Here is a 23,414-nt window from a genome sequence, read left to right as displayed (position 1 = left end):
CACGACCGGTCACTTGTATATACAACAAGCAGAGGTAACCGGCGTGGGAATGGAGTAAGTAAGCGAAAATATACTATTTATTGGATAACTGCTTGGCAAAGTATAGAGATTTGTACACGGTGATCTTAAAACTAGCTTCGTTTAGATGTCTTCTAAAACAAAACTTAGATCTAGGTAAACATACCTAATCATACACGAAATGTGCAATCAAGATCCTCGGAATTTCTCCGGTTTGCTAAATAGATGCTACGTCTTGTGTGCCCCATCACCATTACTATCTTACTGATCTACCAAATTCCCTTTCTCTCGAAGTATATTTTTAATGTAACATCTAACTAAGAAGTGGACAAATTATTCTATTACTTAAAATTAATCTTATTATAAATCCTCTTTGCTGGAAAAAATACCTTGCTACGTCAATCAAATGGATGAATATCAAGTAATTCAATACACCAAAAAAATATTATACCTAGCTAAAGAGTTATAAAAATTTTAAATACGATATGAAAATATAGAAGCAAAAGTGAATTAATATATATCACTATAAATTATGTCTACTCGACGTTACACCTAATAAAAGCTATATACATAAATTCAAGGAACAATAAGAAAGTATAAATACTAAAGAATCGAACATAATTGATTAATATAAATTCTATTCTTTCGACGATGCACCTAGCGAAAGATTCGTACGCATTCAATCAATACTTGGAAGATTCAAACTAACAACTGATCAAACAATTATCTTCCTTCACTAATAATACGTCCGCTTAGTGTTGTACAACTTCAATTATAAAGATTAATTGCTGTAAACGATTAAAATTATTTTAAATCTTCTTCCTTCGTTATAATACCTACATATGGAGTAAGGAAACATTAGTTGAATCGACACACAATAGTTGAATTAATTACGAACAATATCTATCGTGTAAATAACGGTTCAAAGTATCATTTTTGTCGCAAGTATTAATTTTTGGTGAAGTAATTTTCGGTTAGATCGGACAGACCTCGAACTAACTGTAAATCTGTGACGTCACACCCCCTTGTAAGTATATATAGACCCCCGCCCTCCGTAACCGAAAACTTTCTTCTCCAGGGAACCTTCGAGGAGGACGGACCTACCGCTTGGCTATCCTTGGGTACCCTTTACCTCACGGACCACCTCGGACGCCAATCGACCTCTGGGTGACCCCTATTAACCGGTGCTGACCACTGATAACCGTTGCCCAGCATTGATGACCTCTCCCGAATTTTCAATCGTAACCATTTTCTGCCGTTTCTTTTGTTTTTCTTTTTTCCGTCTGTTCCCACGTAACTGTATTTAATCGATGATCGGTTTGATTTTTTCATCGTTACGAATCTTTGTCTACTCCATAGATTGGTATCACATCGAACGAAAATATAATACCAGTAGTTTCTAATCATTTACTGCATTTATTTGCTCATTGTTTTTTGAAATTAGACGACTATTAACTGTTCAATTGCCCGCTATTTTTATTCACTTAATTATTGATGGAATTCGTATGACATTTTAGCTAAGTGTATCGTTGTAAAAGGATCATTTATAATAGTTTTCCTTCTTTATTTTCATACTACGTATTGAATTTTGATGACTTTTTACATAGGTGGAGCATCGATATTTTGATTTATTTTTATTATTTTTCTTACGATTTGAATTATTTCATGTTTATTAATTTAGTTTCATAATTGTATAGGTATTTCCCTGAATGAGAGATTTAAAAGAAGATTACTTTTAAGTTTGTGTCGCGATCTCTGTTCTCCCTCGTAATCTAGTAGAATAATTTATACGCTTCTTAATTAGGTGTTACGTTAATAGGATACTTTGGTAGAAAGAGAATCTGATAGGTCAGCCGAATAACAATGGTTGGCGGTGGCGTATAGAGAATGAAGCATCTCACTATCCAGCAGAAGCAGAGGAATTTCGAGGATTTCAATTATGCATCCTGCTTACGGTTAAATATGTTTACTTATAGCTAAGCTTTATTTTAGGTTCGAAGCAGTTATCGAATAGACAGCTTATTTCTACTTAATATTAATTAATTTACATAAATGTCACTTGTAATATTTAGATTGTTCTTGTATCGTAACCTTTAATTATTATAAAATAAACGCTCTTTTTACAGTAACCTGATAACCAATAATTTGTATTGCGAACGAGCGTATTTGTGTATTTAGTTAGTTCATCGAGGTACCCTAGACGTTTACATAATACCTCTCAAAACGGAAAGGTATGCCATGGATGCTTTCATTATCTAGAATAAAACGAATAGGTTTGAAATATATTCTTTTTTGAGGAAATGGGAAATTTCTAACGCAATTGCTTATCCAACGTAAATGCTTAAAAGGTTGTGCAACATTAAGAAAACTCACAGCGCCGAATGTTTCTAATGAAAATACGTAGAACTTGCCCGCAGTTAAATACGATGGTTTTTGCGATCGGGCGATGCAAAACATTAAAGACTTTGCGTACTCGTCTGGCAAGTCGTACCAATTAGTAAAATAGCAAGCCACCTGTATTTCGTTACTCTGAAAATAATGCAATGTACGATGAAGTTAGTTGCAATGTTGACGCTGAACACTACCACAAACACAATTTTCACACTCGCAGCATTGATTGCAAAATAGTATGCAGGAAGATCTAGGTAATTTCAAAATAATGTAATTTGAAGTATCATTTCAAATACTTTATTTATTACTGTATTTTTCGTTTGTCTTCCATTTAAAGTACAATTTCGTTGAAGATTTTGGAATAATGATACACACTATTCATAATTCAATGCAAATACATTCTAGATTTATAGAATGATACCGTTTTCAAATTATATTCAAGTGCTTTAAATATATATTATATTTATTTTTTTTATTCTTATATTTTCTATGGCCAAAAAAGTGACAATTTCATTCATTGTTAAAGTAAGGTACGTTAAAAAGTATTAAGAAGAATTGTCTCAGAAATGATATTTTCCTCGATGCTCAATGTTCAATGTTTTGTTTGAAATTCGGCCAGCTTTGAGTAGAAAATATAAAATTTATAAATTGTATTTATACGTGATTTACATTAGATCTTCTATTTAAATATCATTTCTGTGTCGATATTCTTTCGAAATTGTAACGTGTGCAGTGACAAACAAAAATCTGCAATAATTGCATCGATTGTAGTACAACTGTAATTACCTCAGAAATTAGACACTCCCCAAGGAAACAGTAGCAAAATGCTAACAATACTACAGCGCAGGAGTAAATTATAAAATGTATCGTGTTCATGTCTTCGTCAGATTCGCTCGTCTATAAAATATCGTTACAGTTGAATTCTTCAAACGTTTGAACATTTTTTTTCTGAAACACTCATAGTTCTTTAAAACGAGTAATAATTTGTAACACGTGATACAAAAATACCTATCAAAGAAAGAACTAAATGACAAATTAGGTGCTTTACGATACCAAACGTGCATGCGATTGTGTGTAATTAATATCATCTAACGTTCAAAATTTATAACTTTACCATAAGTAATTGGTAGGCCACGATGCACAAAGAAAATATCAATCCTACTGTCTGCACAAACATAAGAGAACTGAAGGTTTCCGCCAAAATATTTGCCAATCTATAATAGAATCAATCATACAAAGTATTGTAATCCTTGCAACAAAAGTTGAAATGTTCAAACCATCGCTATATTCTTAGTGAAAAGAAATCTTGAAACACGTGTAAATTGAACCGCTGTTAAGTCTAAAGGTAAATGAATTTTAATGGAACAATATGTGGAAAACGAAATGATTTTTGTTTAATAATACCATACACGTGTACGTATACGTGTACTTTTGATAGAACGATTATTTGTTTGAAACGTCTTACCGCAGAAGCTCAGTGTGTCGTTCAACGAGTATTTTCATTTTTGAAAAATATTTTTGCGGTTCAAGGTCGATGTTTCTGACTCGATGCGACAGTATCGATAGTTGACTACACAGATGAAAAGTTAACGTAACCAGTAGACTGTCCGCGCCGGTTGCACCGATTGTCAATAGCATGCTAGTCGGTATAAAATAAACGCAGAACAACGCGTACGTTCGCATTTCTGTCACTTCGTAAACGGAATTCACTCTCATTGGTAACTCGTAAGGAAGCGTACAGTTGCTGAACTCTGTGAATCAATGATAAACACTACACTGAAGATCGCTCTAACATTCAGTAATATAATACATTCAATCGATTCGTTTTCAAAGAATAGCGAATGAAATACTTGAAACTGGGAAATATATTAGGAAAAATCATTGCACAGTTTTACAGCATAATTTTAGCAAATAATTTAATAGATTTTAAGTATATTTTAAGTTTGCACGAATTAGAAATAAAAAAATGAAAGGAGATTGAATTATTTGCTAAAATTATGCGAAAATAGTAAAAGAAAATGTTACTTTAATTGTACATATTTTTGTTCAAGCTCTTCAATAGCGTTCAAAGAAACAGCAGAGAACAAGCATGAATAATTTAATACCTCTTCATAAGAAATGATAAGCTAGATGATTGGTCTACCAAAAAACATAATTCTATATAAAAAACAAAAACAAACTTAACCTTTCTACACATTCATTCCTCAAATATTATTATTTTACCAAATTCCTCTCTTCTGAAACCGTACAAATTCCACTTGTGACATTTTTTCATACAATAAATAGTTCTAAAAAATATTCAAGAGTATCGATTTAAATGACTCACCCTGCACGTGGAATAACACGTTGAGATATATATACATACATCCATTTAAATTTCTATTCGTGTCGATTGTTTAACAAGGATGTACGCAAACTATTGAAAAATTTCTTCAGTGAAGCATTCCTATTGCTCGTTCAATTATTAATTGTTCCTCGAGGAAAATAATATACGAAACGGACGATTATTGTTTTATCTACACAGTTTTCTCGGCCATTTCTTCGAAGAAGAGGGGACAATGTAGAGACACGTCGAGTGCATAAATTCGCGTTTCCTCGCCAGTGAGGGACTCGCTTAAACGGCCGCGAAAAAGTCACAGCGTCGGTGGTCGTGCAAAATCTTCGACAAACTGTGACAGGCTCGTAAAACGTAACCGTTTGTGTATCGTGAAGGAAGTATAACTGTCGCCTTGGTACATCATAAAACTGCGCGCGCGAAGTAACTGTACGCGCGATCATATGTATACGGATATCGAATGCGTTTCCTGGATTCGACCGATAAAGTCCACATTAAAATCTTGATTTATCTCGCCCGCGCATCCGCGACACCGATAATAACGACGAGCTTAATAAAGCCACGACTTTTACCGCTTTCTTCGATACCCACGATCTCGCGTCACGGAATGCAACGTGATTTCGCGTCTTAACGTAACACCTGGTTGACACGTAAAGCTGAAAATTAAGTTCTCAATGATGTTCTTCGAGATAGTGGGGATAATGTTATTTTACAGCAAGCCCAGGGTGCAGTTCTTTTTATCGATTATTCAAAACGTTAGCGAGTTTTCGAGCACGAAAGGATTGAGGATTTGATTCCTCTCGTCTTCTTGGAAGTCTGCGCGACTCAAAATCGAATTTAAATTTTCATAGGTGTTGTATCTTTACATTTATATTTCACATTTCGTGATCTTGTATCATTGGTGTTACTCTTGGTATAGTTCACTTTTAATTGTCTAAAGAAAATTTTATTTCTCTTTACCTAAATGGAAAGTGTCGCGTAAAGATTCTCGTGTAAATTGTGTAAATTGTGGCCAAAACTGAATATGTACAACGTGGTAATTGCAGGCATTATAGATTATTATGGGCGAATCATAATCTTGTATCTGTGAAATAAATGTTAATGAAGTTTCTAAAGAAATTCTGACGTATTATGATTTCTTAATTTTTATTTTGTTTCTCGAGAGAATTAAAATAAAATATTTGAATTTTTGAAACTACTTGGAAGGACTTTATCTCGTAAAAAGGTTTCTGATCTTTCGATGAAATGATCGATATCGATCGTTTGTAAATGTTACGTATACATATTGCTTGATACATCCACTATCTGCGAAAACCATAACTACTTTTGTCACTGTGCTCAAAATACAGTCTAATAAATGCCAGAAAAGTGTGCAAAGTATGCAAATAATGGTGGTTCTATCGTAAATATATTATAAATGAATCAGTAAGTCGAAGAACAGTACGAGTTCAAATTTATCCATTTTCAAATAATCTCGAAAGTTCTAGGTTGTTCAATAAGTTTTGTCGTTTTTTCCATTGTAAAAAAAATATTCTATCATTTCAACTTTAATATACGAACAATTTTAAATATACGAATGAGTCGACAAATCTACATGAAACTTCACCCATTTTTATTAGACAGTAGTACTTTAGAAAAATAAAACGACAAACCTAATAAAAATAAAAGGAACTCCATTTCTTATCGAACGACCAAACTTATCGAGTAACCTATTATATGTAAAATACATGGAACCACACGTTGAGCTGAAGAACAATGCAAAAGAAGCGTTTTAAGTAGTTCCTTTAGTTTAATAAATGGTGTTTTTCCAAATATCTTAAAATGTGGTTTTTGACACTAGATTTACCAATCAGTCAAAATATCTGGTTTCGACTATTTTTACAAAGAAGTTTACTATAAATTCCATATCATATTTTCCAAAGACGTTATTACTTTTTCTACGTTATGAATACAATCAATTTCATAAGCTCATCTTTTTCCTCAATCATCGATTTTCCTAAGACACGTACAAGTAAGACTTTAATATACAATCAATTTCATAAGCTCATCTTGTTCCTCAATCATCGATTTTCCTAAGACACGTACGAGTAAGACTTCAATATACCGAAATCTATTATCTAGCGTTAATTACTACCAGTCCCAGTACTGTTTCTCGACTCGCCGATTCGAGTTAAAAACGACTATAAATGTGACGTTTGAACGCTATCGAGGCATTTCGTTCTGTCAACGAATGGGTTAACGTCTGTACCGCAGCTCGACGAAAGTATCGTACATCGAGCGCGCGTCGAATCGCAGATAGCCATCAGCCGATCGAACTTACTCGATGAAAGACAGTTGAGAACTGGCTTCGCGTAAAACAACGTGGGCACGAAGAACAAAGACAAGGCCGACGAGGTGGTAAATAACGTGGCGGCCACGTTGTACCATACCACCGTTCGTCTTTCCTCCTGCGACTGATACAAGCCTTGCTCCACATCCCTTTTCACGACCGCCAGTAAAGGTAGCACGAGATGCATGTTCAGCCGAAACATCACGGCCTTCAGTACTATCAAGATCGTCGGAAACGATAACGTGATATTTTTCAACGACTTCTCAAGGTCGTGCATGTTCTGCAGGAACGTCACGATCTCCAGCCAAGTGAATATCATGACGTACGTAATGTAGAAGAAAAATCGAACGTCGTTCCGATTATCCGGCCAGAGACCGGATAAGCCGAGGATGCGTTTGCTCCACGAGAGCACGTTCTCGTCGTACAATAATTCCACGTTCAACGATACCGGTTTCTTCAACCTCGCAAACATGATAATTCGACAATCGTATCTTTTTTCCTGGAAGATAGCAAAGCATTGGATCGTGAATGTCGATCGTTTTCTTAAATACCGAGCAAACTGTACGATTTTTATCTCTTTAAGTTATTCAACGTGAACGTGTAACAACGGAACAGTTCGGAAAAGATAATTGTTTGATACGTTTCAATGTGTGCAGACAGTTTTTATTCGATGGACAGTGTTTTGTATATTTATAATGAAAATGAAGAAATAAACCATTATTAATTCGTGGATCGAGTACTTTTACGATGGATTTATATTTTTTAATATTCGATTAAAATTGAGAGATTGAATTAAGGAACTTTGTCTTACAGGAAATACAAACGTGACGTAATTTATAACAATATCGCGATATAACAAAGGACACGAGGAGATAACGAATTGGAAAAATAATAGAAAATATAAAAGAGTACAAATGACGAATTAACTCCTTTTTCCCGATTAACCGGTCAAACTCGATGTAAAATTGAAAATTATAAATCTTCGAAGATAAGAGGAAATTCATTTGCTAGACAAAAATTCGGATTTTTACAATACGAACAAAATTTTTTAAATTTACTTCAATTTTAATTTTCACATATATTCGTGTAATAATAGTTATCCGTTGCAAGTTAAGGTCTGTGTATTTGCACAGCTGTTCTGAAATTAAAAAATTTCTAAGAAACGAGGCGTTCAAATTATCAAATAGCGTAACAAATTGCGAAAACAACTGTCCCGTCACTTCATCGATCGTTACAATAACATATTAATTCCTGTTCGTATCATCGAACAATGTACAATAGTACACAAGTTGCTCAATAAAAGTTTTGTCGTTCAACAACAAAAAAATGTAGCTATTAGATTCGTCGTTTTATTTTTCCAAATATGGTACTACCGTTTGATGAACATATACAAAATTTCATGTAGATCTGTCGACTCATTTGAATATTTACAATTTTTCAAAGTTGAAGTGTCATACCATTTTTGTTACAATGAAAGCAACGACAAAACTTATCGAATAACCTAGTATTTTACGTATAACAGAAACTCACTTTCAAAAATTGATTTACATTACATTTCCTTGATCGTGAAGCAATGCTTCCGATGTATCGAGATCTCGTATTGAAAATGTCTCCGTCACGAGTAACAGCCAAAGTTTTCGTATCGATAGCCGATAAGCGACTGGAACTCCGAACGAAACGATCGGTCGGTTTCGTTGACGAAAACTTGGCTAAACATTCGCGAACTGGACGTTGCCCGGAATCACGGCAGCTTTTTCGATCGATACGTAGTTCTCCATTAATGCGTAATTACATATTCCGTGGTCGCGGAACGTGTGGCCAGTTGCGGTCATCGGCGTGAATTCTGACTGCTCGAAGTGTGGTTGCAATTTTGTCACAGACGAATCTGCATACGTTATTAGAGGCACTGGTGTTTCGTGTACTTGGGAAGGTACATACGTATGACGCAACCACCGAGAACGAACTTCGTGAAAACGTTACGACGCAATTATTAGTTTCTCCACTTTTTCGAACCAAGAACTTCGATCTCCCAGCGCTTGACGGTGTAATTATCTTCCAATGTTTGTTTTTCAATTTAATCGAAAGCAAAAATTTCATCTTCGCGTTGAATTGCAAAGTAACGCTGGGTTTGGTTGTATTGTCACGTTGTGAAATCCATCGAGCGGTAAGCTGTTGGTAATTCTAAAACTTTTGGTTTAGTTCGGATCATTTTTCAGAATATGTATTACGAATAAATTGAATCGCAAAATAACGGTGCGAACGGTTGTATTGTCATTTTGTGAAATACATAAACTGATGGTAATTCTAAAACTTTTGGTTTAGTACGGATTATTTTTCAGAATTATATTACGAAAAAATTTCGTCTATAAATTGAAACTCAAAATAACGGTGTCAACGGTTGTATTATCATTTTGTGAGATACATAAACTGTTGGTAATTCTAAAACTTTTGGTTTAGTTTGGATCATTTTTCAGAATATATATTAAGAACAAATTTCGTCTACAAATTGAATCGCAAAATAACGGTGCGAACGGTTGTATTATCATCTTATGGAATACATAAACTGTTGGTAGTTCTAAAACTTTCGGTTTAGTTCGAATTATTTTTCAGAATATGTGTTACGAAAAAATTTGATTTTTGGTGTTGAATTTGAAAATAACAGTGTGAACGTTTGTATTATCACCCCGTGAAATAGATAAACCGAAAAGCTGTTGGTAATTATAAAATTTGCAGTTTAATTCGCATTATTTTTCAGAGTAAGTATTACAATTGTTAAAGGAATAGAAAATAATAATAAAAGTAATCTAAGTTCGTAAGAAACTGTGCGATACATCGAATAGCTTCTAAAAATAAATAATTTAAATTCGACGAATAATGTATCAACGAAAGGTACAAATATGTTTAAATGTTGTAGATTTCTTTGCGTCCCTATCGACGAATTATCGATACAGTATCGTGAACTTTTATACGAAAAGAAGCTATCTACCGATAGTTAATTTGTATCATAGAAACGTTACGGAGTAATAATTAACGGATTGAGTAACAAGTTCGTTTTATTGTCTCAAAGTGTTACTAATAAAAGGTGATTTCTGTAGACACTAAACGTTTACGTAAATGTACTATTACACGTTTTATAGAGAAGCTCGAGCGAATTATTGGATCTAATAGTATCTTCATAATTTCAAACGGAGAATTTCAATCTTAGATCGAATTTTTACCTTTGGAAAGTACGATAGCCATTTTACACTAACGGCTTAGTTTATTCGGTAATAAAAGTTTAAACTCGAAGTGTAGTTTACTAGTTCCACTCTGTGAACTCCAATAGCTATAGTTTAAATAGTTGTGTCGTTCTATATTGCGAATCTTGAATACGTAGAGCTATATTGTGAATCTGATCTAGTAGAGCGTGAAATATTTTATAATTTATGCGTGTCTAAGAGTCCTAAATTCGTTAAGAAATCGGCTAAAAAACAAATGCATTTCTGTGCATTAAATACAACGAAATATCATAACTGTATTACTAGGCAATGAGTTGCGTCATCCTCTAAAAATGAATTTAAACCAAATATTCATTTATTTCGATGTAACCGTAACTAGTTCGATGAGGAAGCACTTAAAAGTGAAATCTGAGAGGTTCGAAATTATCGTCGAAAAATTAATAAATTAATCCGCGAGACGCGACCGTGTCAATACCAAAGGAGATAACTTGCGCGATATTAATTTTTCCATTTATCATCGAACGCGTACTTGTTGACGTATTTGAAAATTTACCAATACTTTCACCAGCTTATCGCCTGTTTTCTGTATCACGTATTTCACCTTCACGATTCATCGATCAATTTAATTGAAAGAGACGTTCCGTCGGAGTGAAAATAAATTTTTCTTCGATCGTTACGAATCTGTTCCACCTACGCTCAGGCTGTCATCTTCGTTCTCTCGTCGCATGATATTCTTTACAATCGAAAACGTCTATCTGTACCGTGGAGATCGTTCAGATAAGAATAATCGATCGATGTAATTCAGAATGGAATCTCGAGCAACAAACGGACAAGGAAACCTCGTTCGAGGACGATGAAGAGCGCGTGTGCGCGACGTCGGAGCTTGCAACGTGCTAGCGGATGCAACCAGTGTCATGCAGTCGTTGCACCGAGTGGACGTGGAGAACGTTGCTCGTGCGAGGAAAAGCACGAAACTCGATCGAAACCAACCGCGAGAGATCGATTTCAAGCTCTTACAGGAGGAACAGATATTTTCAATTCGACATGCGATACAAGCGAATCGGCATTATTGGAGCGTCTTTGATCGCTTCCGTATGCTTACTAGCAGGGCTCATGTATTACTTTAATCAAGGTACGTGACTTGTTATAGATTTCTGGGAATTTACAGGGTGACCAGAAATAACGTTAAACGTTCCAACAGTGACACATTTTTAGTCATTATTTCATTCAAACGCAACGAAACAAATAATTAGCAATTTTTAAACTACGAAAGAGATCTTCGTTAATATTCTATTCGATGGTTCTTGGAACAACTGTCTGTTTTAATAAATTATTATGACACGACACGACGCATTTTCTATTTGTTCAACAGTGACCGTGGCAATAGTATATTTACCGGAAAATAATTAATGATTTTAGCCTTACTTCATTATGTTGATAGTAACTTAGAGTAGAACTAGCACCGAAACTAAAAATAATAGAATAAAATAAAAGAAGAGCGTATTAAAAAGTTATGTAAATTAAAATATATTGTAACTTTTTTGTACAAAACCGTAATTTAACACTCCGTTACTATTGGTTACCCTGTATCACATTTTCTCCCAATATTTAATGGTTGTTCATTTGGTAGTTTCAGTGATATTTTTAACAATGACAATTTAAATAACTGGATGCTTAGTAAAAAGTGCTTAACACGCGATTTGATTATAGTATAGTAGTACCTGTTATATGTACAATTTACTTCTGTTTTAGACGTTAAAAAAATACAATTTCTTCGCAAAAACGTCGCAAAATATTAAATTAATTTCGTAGAATCAACAGTTGAGTTTCCACGTATTGATTATTTGCACGATATTTACACGACAAAACACGCGGTATAAACGATAACTTAGTATTTTCAAATTGTGCTGAAAGTTATGCTTTTGTTATTGATATTTATCCGTGTGTACGCATTGAAAGAAATAATTTTTCAAGAATTATCGAACGTACTGAGAACTTGATTATTTTCCTCTTTTTTTAACGAATAACGTCTTCAACAATACGTAATAAATCCATCTTTTGTCACTTATAGCACTTACAAGTATTGAATTATGACGAAGTTTACGTAAACTTTGTCTTATACGTATTGTGTTAACGACACAAAGTTAAAAAAAAATTGCAAGTTCATACAACGTTACGTAAATTATCTCTCAGTCGTGTATCTCTGATAAATAGTACTTATTTCTTAATGCTTCGCAGCGCTGAAAGTTCCGTAGTTTTGGGTTACAATATTTCGCGAATTGGAAGCAATCATTAATGCTTTATAAGTATTATTTTAATTCAATTTCATCTTTCGTGCGAGTTCAATATGTGTTTGAAACGGTCTAGAAATAGATAATTGACCAAGCCGGCAAAAGAGGTCGCGATTGGATGAAAGAAGCGGACAAATTAAGTTATTAATCAATTACTCACTGATAGTAACCCATTCCTCGTCGTTTCTGAGCCGGAGTATAATTTAAATTATCTTCGAACAACTGCATCCACCATAGTGCTTCGTAATTCGCCCGAATTCATTTTATTGCTACCAAGTGACTTTAATATTATCTTAACTATCCTTCCGACCGACTTAGGTAAGCAGAACTTACATTGACAACAGACGATGACTTCGAGTTCAATGTTGCGACCTTTATCAATAGAGAAATCACGCGAAAAATTCTTCGTGATTGCAGACACCTGTCCCGTGGGAACTTTCCTTTGTCACAACACCACTATTTGTTTCCTCAAAGAAATTGGTACAACCAGGACGTGCAGTGTCCTTACGGCGATGACGAACAAAGTTGCTGTAGGTTAACATTCTTAGATAACAATTTCAATATTTTCTCATTAAATAATATCAAAGAAGAATATTCATACCGGGTGTAAGTAAATTTAGAAATTTTGTGAGTCGTTGAAAGAATTTATTGAAAGAAACAACAGTTTTAGCACACGATCGTAAGATAACAGTTTCATAAATATTCGGAGTTATAATTTGTAAGTAAATAATTGTGTATCGTCTAAACTGAGTTTTATGGAAGATACTTAAAATAACGGTGAATTTTTAACTTGGAATTAATATTCTGAATTCTTAACACGTTATCGACAGCATGCTATCAAAAGTACGTAACAATTTATTAACGTTATATTTTATAAAAGTTCATTGACAGATTTAATCAAGTATATATGCAATACGTAAATTGCAGTCTCCTATCAATTGACGTTTCACGTTAACAGTGTTTTAAGATAATCATTCTAGGGCACACACACGGTTGCATTAAAAGCTATTTGCTTAGAAGTTGGAAAGTATTGTTATTGTTCGAAAACGATTGTTTTACGAAAGTATTTTTATCGAAACTTTTTCAATTCGTATCTAGAATATTAAAACACCCTGTATTTCTTCGCGTACTTGTATACGGTATCAATTGCATCCTTCGAAGTAACATTCTTTAAGTAGAAAATGTTATCTTGCACACAGTTGATCTCCACGGTGTGTTGGACTGGTTTGGCAATGACAGAGACTCCTTGAAGGAAGCCTTAAGGGATTTCGTTTGCGGTAATAAATTATCCATGATTTATTAAACGGGGAGACAGAATATCGGATAGCACGAATAGGACAGAGAGAAAAAATAATATGTACGAAAGACAGAATTGGAACATTACGTTTCTTTTGTAGATGTCACTGACATTCCAGTCGGATGTACGTACATGATGTGTCGCGCAACTTGTCACAGATATTCCGAAATACCTCAGAACCTGTCTTCTCAAACGACCTCGATGTACGAATTCTAAAAATTTCAAACTCGAGTACTCTATACAGGGTGCTCCAGGAAGAAACCGAATAACTTTACCAGTATGTTTCATAGGTAATTCTAAATAAAAAGTGTTGTATACACTATGAGTTTTGGTGCACTCGTTTTTGATTTATTTCAAAAAATAGATTCTATATGTACACAATTGAAATAGAGTAATAGTATTTTATTTTGCATTTCTTATCTTCTTTCACTCGTATAGGATAAAGAAGGTATAAACATAAATCTATTCGAAGTTTTAACGATCGTTGCTACTCTATTCTAATAATTTGATTTCCGTTACTTGCAACACTCCAGTGCACTTCTTGACACGCATTTTGTGCTATAATTGAGTAAAATAAATAACGATTATATCGAGAATTAATCAACCAAGACTCGTAACGTTTGTATATCACATTTTCGTTTCAAAATTATCTACCAAACATACCGATAAAGTTATTCGATCTCCTTTTAAAACACCCTGTATCGTACTTCGTATACTTTTATACAGTATTTTTCAATGCTATTAAACCAACGTAAAAATTGAAAACCGACAAACTTTTTTAGAAGTCTGTACGACAGCTCAATTAAACGTGTGCCAAGGAATGTTTTTGCGCGATACTCGGAAATACGCATACTGTAAGTGTTTTTCGATAGATTCTAGGTGGAAATTGATTATGAGCGATATTGTTCAAAAATATATTTAAAGAGAAGGAAACCATTTTTTCCAGATATCTCGATGACATCGGCATAAGCGAAATAGAAATCGGTGCTTTCGCAAATTTAACGAAACTAGTTTCGTTGTAAGTATTTTTGCAACAATCTTTTTTATAATATTGATATGACTCTGTTTTTGAAAAACTATATCGTGGAATATGGGAAATACAAAGGGGCAGTGGAATTATTGGGAAATGTCTAAATATGCCATAAATATATATTCGTGATTAATTATCTTTACATCAATTTTTTTTATAATATCGGTATGACTCTGATTTTTAAAAACTATATCGTGGAATATGGGAAATACACAGGGGCAGTGGAATTATTGGGAAATGTCTAAATATGCCATAAATATTATATATACTCGTGATTAATTAAGACTGTAATTACCATATGGATATACTTAAGCAATATATAATAATATTGTTGTTCCGTTCTCTCCTCCTATCACTTGGATCTCTGGAGGAGAGATCTTTGAATGATTTATCCCCGTACGAGCCCCCAAATAACTATTGCTCTGATGTGGTATATTAAAGTATATTTAATAATATTATATATTACAATGATGGTAGTGTTAGATGTAGTGTCAGTGGTTAGTTTCGCTGGATACGTCTTTTAGTTGTCTCGTCTTATCGTCTTTTTAGTCATACCGTCCGCGACACACTCTTCGGACATACTCTCGTCGTCATACTTTGTCATACTCTGTTCCTACGTTCTTCTCGCGCTCTATATAGTCATTCCCATTCATTCTCTTTCATTCCAATCCCCAGTCTCTCTCACTTCAGACATTCGGCCACGCTCGGCCATCCCAATCACCCGTCTTTTCTAAACACTCTTCACTTTCTCCGAACCACATGTATTTCCTTTCATCCCCGTGCATTCTCACGCTCGGTCGTCGCACAAGACCCCCTGTAAAGGATACTCGTGCCTTCCAGGAAAGCTAGCGGGCCGATCGGCGCTAAATGTTTACTTCAACTCGAGTCCAACCGCGCACGTTATCTTGTTTAGGTCTACGCTCGAAGCAGGCTTAAGCGGACGCCGAAATCCGATACTACAATTTTTTTTATAGTTATACCATTTATAATCGGAGGATTCGGAAACTGAGTAATTCCCTTAATAATTGGATTCCCTGATACAGCATTTCCCCGAATAAATAGTATAAGATTGTGATTAATCCCGCCTTCATTATTACTTTTAATTCTTACATCACTATTATTCCCAGGCTCGGGAACTGGATGAACAATCTACCCTCCTTTATCATCAAATCTTTATCACCCATCTTTATCTATAGACTTAACAATTTTTTCTTTGCATATTGCAGGTATCTCTTCAATTATAGGATCAATTAATTTTATTGTTACAATTCTTAAAATAAAAAATAATGCTTTAAAATTCGATCAAATATCCTTATTTGCTTGGTCAGTGTTAATTACTACAATTTTACTTCTTCTCTCACTACCTGTATTAGCCGGAGCTATTACTATGTTATTAACAGTCCGAAATTTAAATACTTCCTTCTTTGATCCTACTGGGGGAGTGGACCCAATTTTATTTCAACATTTATTTTGATTTTTTGAGCATCCTGAAGTCTATATTTTAATTTTACCCGGGTTTGGATTAATCTCCCATATCATTTTCAATGAAAGAGGGAAAAAGGAAACTTTTGGGAACCTAGGGATAGTTTATGCAATACTCGGAATTGGATTTCTAGGATTTATTGTGTGAGCACATCACATATTCACAGTAGGCTTAGATGTAGACACACGAGCTTATTTCACTTCGGCAACTATAATCATTGCAATTCCCACGGGAATCAAAGTATTTAGATGACTAGCTACGTACTACGGGTCAAAACTTATTATTAATCCTTCTATTATTTGATAATTTGGCTTTATTTTTTTATTTAGAATAGGAGGATTAACAGGAATTATATTATCAAACTCATCTATTGATATTATACTACATGATCCATACTATGTTGTCTCTCATTTCCACTATGTACTGTCAATAGGAGCAGTATTTTCTATTATTGCTTCATTAATTCATTGATTCCCTTTATTCACAGGATTTACCCTAAATCAATTTTATCTTAAAACTCAATTTTATATAATATTTATTGGGGTAACTATAACTTTTTTCCTTCAGCATTTTTTAGGAATGATAGGAATACCTCGACGTTATTCAGATTACCCGGATTCCTACTACTGTGAAAATTTATTATCATCTATTGGCTCAATAATTTCATTCAAAAGAATAATTTTACTCTTGTTTATTATATTGGAGAGATTTATAACTAAACGTCTAGCTATATTTAAATTTAATCAATCATCACTAGAATGACCCCAAAACTTTTCCCCAAAAGACCACTCATTCCTCTCTATTCCTCTAATTATTAAAAACAAATCTTAATATGGCAGATTAGTGCATGAATTTAAGATTCATTTATAAAATGTAACATTTTCATTAAAAATGTCCCATTGAAAAATAATTAATTTCCAAGACCCCAATTCGCCATATGCCGATAATTTAAATCTTTTTCACAACTTCACAATAATTATAATAATTATAATCTCTTCAATAACTCTAATAATTATATTAGATATTTTTACTAATAAATTTATCAATCGATTTTTACTTGAAAATCATCATATTGAAATTGTATGAACTTTACTCCCAATAATAATTTTAGGAGTAATTGCACTTCCTTCTTTAAAAACCCTATATTTTATTGATGAACTATGAATACCCGTATACTTAACAATCAATTCAATTGGGCACCAATGATATGGATCCTATGAATACCCAGAATTTAATAATTTAAATTTTGACTCCTATATAGATAAAGATTTAAATAATATTTACATTTTTCGTCTCCTAGACGTAGATAATCGAATAATTATTCCATCTAATGCACTAATTCGAATATTAACAACATCAAACGACGTAATTCACTCTTGAACTGTTCCGTCTTTAGGCTTAAAAATAGACTCAGTACCAGGGCGAATTAACCAAATAAATTTAATTACTAATCGACCTGGAGTATTTTTCGGACAATGTTCTGAAATCTGCGGAGCTAATCACAGATTTATGCCAATTGTTGTGGAAAGAACTAATTATTAAAACTTTATTAATTGAATTAACAACCAAAATTAAATTTTAACCTACTCATATAATATTTAATTAAATCAAATCATTAGATGTCTGACAAAAGAATTGATTTTTTAAATCAAATTATAGTAACAAGTTACTTCACTTTTTATTTTAAAACTTTAAGAATCACCTCTTTACTTCGAAGCTTGATCAAAATTAATTTCTATAAGTTCTGAATCATTTGTAATGCATCAATAAGATGAACATTGTTCGATTAATATTGGGAACATGCATGAATGTTAGTAAAACTCGCGGAAATGAATGAACATTCACCGAAACTATTCGCCTTCGCAGATTTTGCAATATCTTGACGTTTATTTATCATAATTATTAACAATTGTCGTAGTACCATAGTTTAAATAATTATTAACAATGCCCTAGTATAAATAAAGGCTTAAAATATCATTTCATCGAAATATTCATTGCTCGCGATGGAATTTTTCGTTGAGATCGAACTGACATTCTCAAGGCTACACGTATCGATGATCGATTCACAAGCGTTCATCGCTATGATTGTTGTATCTAGAAAAGCGATTAATTGAATTTCAGCGCTTTTAAATAAAAAATGCAACTACTACGCGTATTGTGTAAATTATAAGAATTAAGCAAATGTTAAATTAATGTATTTAATAAACAATTGTTACTTTCCCTGCTATAAAACTTTACGAAACACGTTTTACTTTGAATCTCGATCCAAATTAATTTCTATGAGGTACTTAATCATTTTCAATGCATAAATAGGATGCACATTGTGTTAGTAATGTTAGTAACAATGGCGGAAATGAACAAACATTCACCCAAACCGTTCGCCTTCGCAGATTTCGCAATATCTTGACGTTTATTTATCATAATTATTAACAACCGTCGTTGGACCGTAGATTAAACAATTTTTCACAATGTTCCGGTATAAATAATGGCTATAAAGCCATCAATTTCTTGAAGTATTTGGTTAGATCGAACAAATACAATCGAAGAAACCGTGCGATAAAATAAATGAATATTTCTCTACATATCGGAATTATAGTTTGTATGCATGCAAATATATTCTGAACCCGCAATTACAAATCCCTGTAACGTGGTAATAACATATGTTGCCATCTATTGGAGAAAGGGTTAAACTACACTTAAGGGGTGAAAACACCTGGCGGAGAAACGCTCAAGTTTGTCGAGGAATTGTTCTAATCTCCACAAATAGATGGCGCGACAAGTACAATTTACCGACATTAGTGATAAGTATTTCCATTTGTATGATATTCCCTACCGTGCGATAAAATAAATAAATACTTTTGTACAAACTTTTGTATGTTTCATCTTTCGAATAAATGTAAAATTAAACCTTCCACGGTATATTCTAGCCTTCCTTTATACATTTAAAAATCATTAATACCTTGAAATCAAGGCTTCACGTATCGATTATCAACTCACAAGTGTTTATCACGACGATTTTTCTATATAGAAAAGCGATTAATCGAATTTCAGCACTTTTGAGAATAAAATATAACTTCTACGCGTACTGTGTAAAGTATGAAAATTAAATAAATGTTAAATTATTGGACTAATGCACAATTATTACTTTTCATGCTTTTAAACTTTACTAAACAAGTTTTTACATTGAATCTCGATCAAAATCAATTTCTATAAGTATAATTATTTATAATGCATAAATAAGATACACATTGTTCGATTAATATTGAGAACATGCATAAATGTTAACAGAAATCGCGAAAATTAACGAACCTGTTCTCCAATACAGAACAACCCTTATAATTACCACGCTACAAATGTTTGGAATTGCGCGTTCAGAATATATTTGCATCCATACAAACAATAATTTCGATATGTAGAGAAATATTCATTTATTTTATCGCACGGTAGGCAATGGCATTCGAAAGGGGATACTCATCTGTAATGTCGGTAGATAATGCTTGTGGAGCCATCTATTGATGAAAGTCAGAACAATTCCTCGACAAACTTGAGCGTTTCTCCGCCAGGTGTTTTCACCCCTTAAGTGTAGTTTAACCCTTTCTCCAATAGATGGCAACCCATGTAATTACCACGTTACAGGGATTTGTAATTGCGGGTTCAGAATATATTTGCATACATACAAACTATAATTCCGATATGTAGAGAAATATACATTTATTTTATCCCACGGCTTCTTCGATCGTATTTGTTCGATCTAACCAAATATTTCAAGAAATTGATGGCTTTTGATACCGAAACATTGTCAAAAATTGTTTAATCTACGGTCCAACGACGGTTGTTAATAATTATGATAAATAAACAACAAGATATTGCGAAATTTACGAAGGCGAACGGTTTCGATGAATGTTTGTTCATTTCCACGATTGTTACTAACATTTATGCATGTTCCCAATATTGATCGAACAATGTGCATCTTATTTATGTATTGCAATTAATTAAGAAACTTATAGAAATTGATTTTGATCGAGGCTCGATGTTAAAACGTGTTTCTTAATGTTTTAAAGCATGGAAAGTGACAATTGTTTATTAGATACATTAATTTAACATTTGTTTTATTCTTATAATTTACACAATACGCGTAGAAGTGGTATTTTTTACATAAAAGTGCCAAAATTTAATTAATCGCTGTTCTGGATAGAAAAATCACCGCGATGAATACTTGTGAATCGATAATCGATACGTGTAGCCTTGAGAATGTCAGTTGGATCTCAGCGAAAAATTCCTCCGCGAACACAGGATATTTCAACGAAATGATATTTTAAGGCATTATTTATACTAGGACATTGTTAATAATTGTCTAAAGTATGGTTCTACGACGCTTGTTAATAAATATGATAAATAAACATCGAGATTTTGCAAAATCTGCGAAGACGAACGGTATCGGAGAATGTTTGTTCATTTCTGCGATTGTTACTAACATTTATACATGTTCCGAACATTTATCTTACAATATGCATCTTATTTATGCATTAAATATGATTGGTTCGCCTACAGCAATTAATTTTGACCGAGATTCGAGGTATAAACGTGTTTCTTAATGTTTCAAAGCATGGGAAGTGGCAATTGTTTATTAGATACATTAATTTAACATTTGTTTCGTTCTTATAATTTTCGGAATACGCGTGGAAGCTGTATTCTTTAAGTAAAAGCGTCGAAATTCAATTAATCGCTTTTCTAGATATATAAATCATCGTGATGGACGTTTGTGAATCGATAAACATTTCCAGCCTTGACAATGTCGGTTCGATCTCAATAACAACTATTCCATCGCGAAAAAAGAATATTTCAACGAAATGATATTTTAAGCCATGATTTATACTAGGACATTGTTAATAATTGTCTAAAGTATGGTCCTACGACGGTTGTTAATAATTATGACAAACAAACCCCGAGATATTGCGATATCTGGGAAGGCGAACGGTTTCGGTGAATATTTGTCCATTTCCGCGATTGTTACTAACATTTATGCATGTTCCCAATATTGATCGAATAATGTGCATCTTACTTAGGCATCATAAATCATTAGTTAGTTTTCAGAAATTAATTGCGATCGGAAATGAAAGTAAAATATTTGTATTCATATATTTCTCGATTTGCAACCAATATTTATCTTCATAAGGAAATTATTGATTTACAATGCAAAAGAAAATGTATTTTGTAAAATTAATAATCCCAACTTTTACAGTGCAAACCATTAATTAGTTTACAAATATTAATTTTCATAAGAAATCGAGAAATATATGTATACCAAACTATTAATTAAATTTTCCGATAAAATTTAATTTTCATACTGTAATATAAAAGTTGGGAACTTGCAAAAATGTTTATAACAATCGCCTAGAGACATAAACATTCGCTATAGCAATACGCCTTCGCAGATTTCGCAATATCTTGATGTTTGTTTACATTATTATTAACAACCGTCGTAGGATCATACATTAGACAATTTTTAACAATGTCCTAGTATAAATAATGCCTTAAAATATCATTTCGTTGAAATATTCTGTGTTCGCGGAGGAATTTTTCGCTGAGATCCAACTGACATTCTCAAGGCTACACGTATCGATTATCGATTCACAAGTATTCATCGCGGTGATTTTTCTGTCCAGAACAGCGATTAATTAAATTTTGGCACTTTTATGTAAAAAATACCACTTCTACGCGTATTGTGTAAATTATAAGAATGAAACAAATGTTAAATTAATGTATCTAATAAACAATTGTCACTTTCCATGCTTTGAAACATTAAGAAACACGTTTTAACATCGAGCCTCGATCAAAATCAATTTCTATAAGTTTCTTAATTAATTGCAATACATAAATAAGATGCACATTGTTCTATCAATATTGGGAACATGCATAAATGTTAGTAACAATCGTGGAAATGAACAAACATTCACCGAAACCGTTCGCCTTCGTAGATTTCGCAATATCTTGTTGTTTATTTATCATGTTTATTAACAACCGTCGTAGGACCGTAGATTAAACAATTATTAACAATGTTCTAGTATAAATAATGGCTAAAAAGCCATCAATTTGTTGAAATATTCGATTAGATCGAACAAAGACAATGGAAGTAACGGTAAGTCACTGGTAAGTGACCTTGCGGTGGGTATATAAGGAGCCGCCGATTGTTTAAAATTTCATTCTTCCTGGAGGCTGCGAGATGGACGGATCTCTTCGTTTTAGGTTTATGGAAGGGGGACCCCCCACCTTGGTAACCGGTACTGGCCGCCGGTAGGCGGTGGTCAGTACTGGCGACCACTCTCTCAATCCTTTCTTTTTTTTTTTAACTGTTTCTTTGTCTAATTCATTTCATTTGTTCTCTGATTTTAATTTCTACTTGTTTTTACATATTATATTTATTCTTTTCCACTAACCAAATTCATTTCTATTTTCTATTATGCCTTGACTTTAGGTTTCTCTTAGGTTTCTCTTAGGTTTCTCTTAGATACATTCTCTTAGATGTATCGGAAAACGAAGAACGAAGAACGAAGAGGACTGATGTATTGCATCCTCCGCGGGACTGTTAATTCCAAGTATAGACTAAGTTAGTTTTAAGGTCACCATGTACGAATATCTGTCATCTGCCGAGCAATTATCCAATCTTTAGCTTCTTTTTGCTCGCTTGCTCGTATCTCAGTCCGGCCACCTCTGCTTGTTGCATAAGCAAGTGACCGGCCGTGGAGGTGGACCGAACGCTCGATCGCCGTCTCTTCTGGTGCGTCCGCTTTGAGAGAGAATATGCTGCGAACACAGGGGCAGGTGTTCGCACCGGTCCCTGCGGAAGCCCTTGTGCCACAAGACCCTCTCTTCGTCATCCTCCGTAAGTCAGGTCCACGCTTTGCGTGGTTCCTGACGCGGAGTTGGGAGAAACGGGGCACTCTATATGAGTGGACGGCGTCGTGCATTTCCTCTTTAATCGGGCCCACTGAGGGGAAACGGGACCGACCTAGTAGGACCAA

At 33.7% G+C, this 23,414-nt stretch overlaps 2 protein-coding genes across 5 annotated transcripts; one reads left to right on the top strand and one right to left on the bottom strand.

The window, feature by feature from the left end:
• Positions 1–2,042: 2,042 nt before the first annotated feature.
• Positions 2,043–8,632, bottom strand: LOC143151982 (odorant receptor 82a). Its single transcript, XM_076321560.1, has 7 exons — positions 8,604–8,632; positions 7,065–7,572; positions 3,875–4,160; positions 3,524–3,623; positions 3,196–3,306; positions 2,392–2,547; positions 2,043–2,273 (listed from the first exon to the last, which is right to left on the bottom strand). The coding sequence occupies exons 2-7, from the start codon at positions 7,543–7,545 to the stop codon at positions 2,223–2,225; spliced, it is 1,185 nt and encodes a 394-aa protein (XP_076177675.1). The 5' UTR covers positions 7,546–7,572; positions 8,604–8,632; the 3' UTR covers positions 2,043–2,222.
• A 460-nt stretch (positions 8,633–9,092) lies between these two features.
• On the top strand, positions 9,093–22,930 carry LOC143152025 (uncharacterized). Of its 4 annotated transcripts, none has more exons than XM_076321670.1 (7): positions 9,093–9,115; positions 11,097–11,423; positions 13,782–13,859; positions 13,980–14,082; positions 14,662–14,733; positions 14,826–14,897; positions 22,879–22,930. In XM_076321670.1, exons 2-7 carry the CDS (start codon positions 11,192–11,194, stop codon positions 22,898–22,900), a joined length of 579 nt encoding a protein of 192 aa, XP_076177785.1. In that variant the 5' UTR covers positions 9,093–9,115; positions 11,097–11,191; the 3' UTR covers positions 22,901–22,930. The 4 variants fall into 4 exon arrangements, with proteins under 4 accessions (XP_076177785.1, XP_076177784.1, XP_076177782.1 ...); XM_076321669.1 differs by lacking the exon at positions 22,879–22,930 and adding an exon at positions 16,136–17,320; XM_076321667.1 differs by lacking the exon at positions 22,879–22,930 and adding an exon at positions 15,750–17,320.
• Positions 22,931–23,414: the final 484 nt, after the last annotated feature.

The sequence above is a fragment of the Ptiloglossa arizonensis genome, chromosome 10, assembly GCF_051014685.1.
Source record: "Ptiloglossa arizonensis isolate GNS036 chromosome 10, iyPtiAriz1_principal, whole genome shotgun sequence".
In the NCBI taxonomy this organism is placed as follows: domain Eukaryota; kingdom Metazoa; phylum Arthropoda; class Insecta; order Hymenoptera; family Colletidae; genus Ptiloglossa; species Ptiloglossa arizonensis.
Note: the sequence above shows the minus strand (reverse complement) of the source record. Positions and strands in the feature narration are given on the sequence as shown.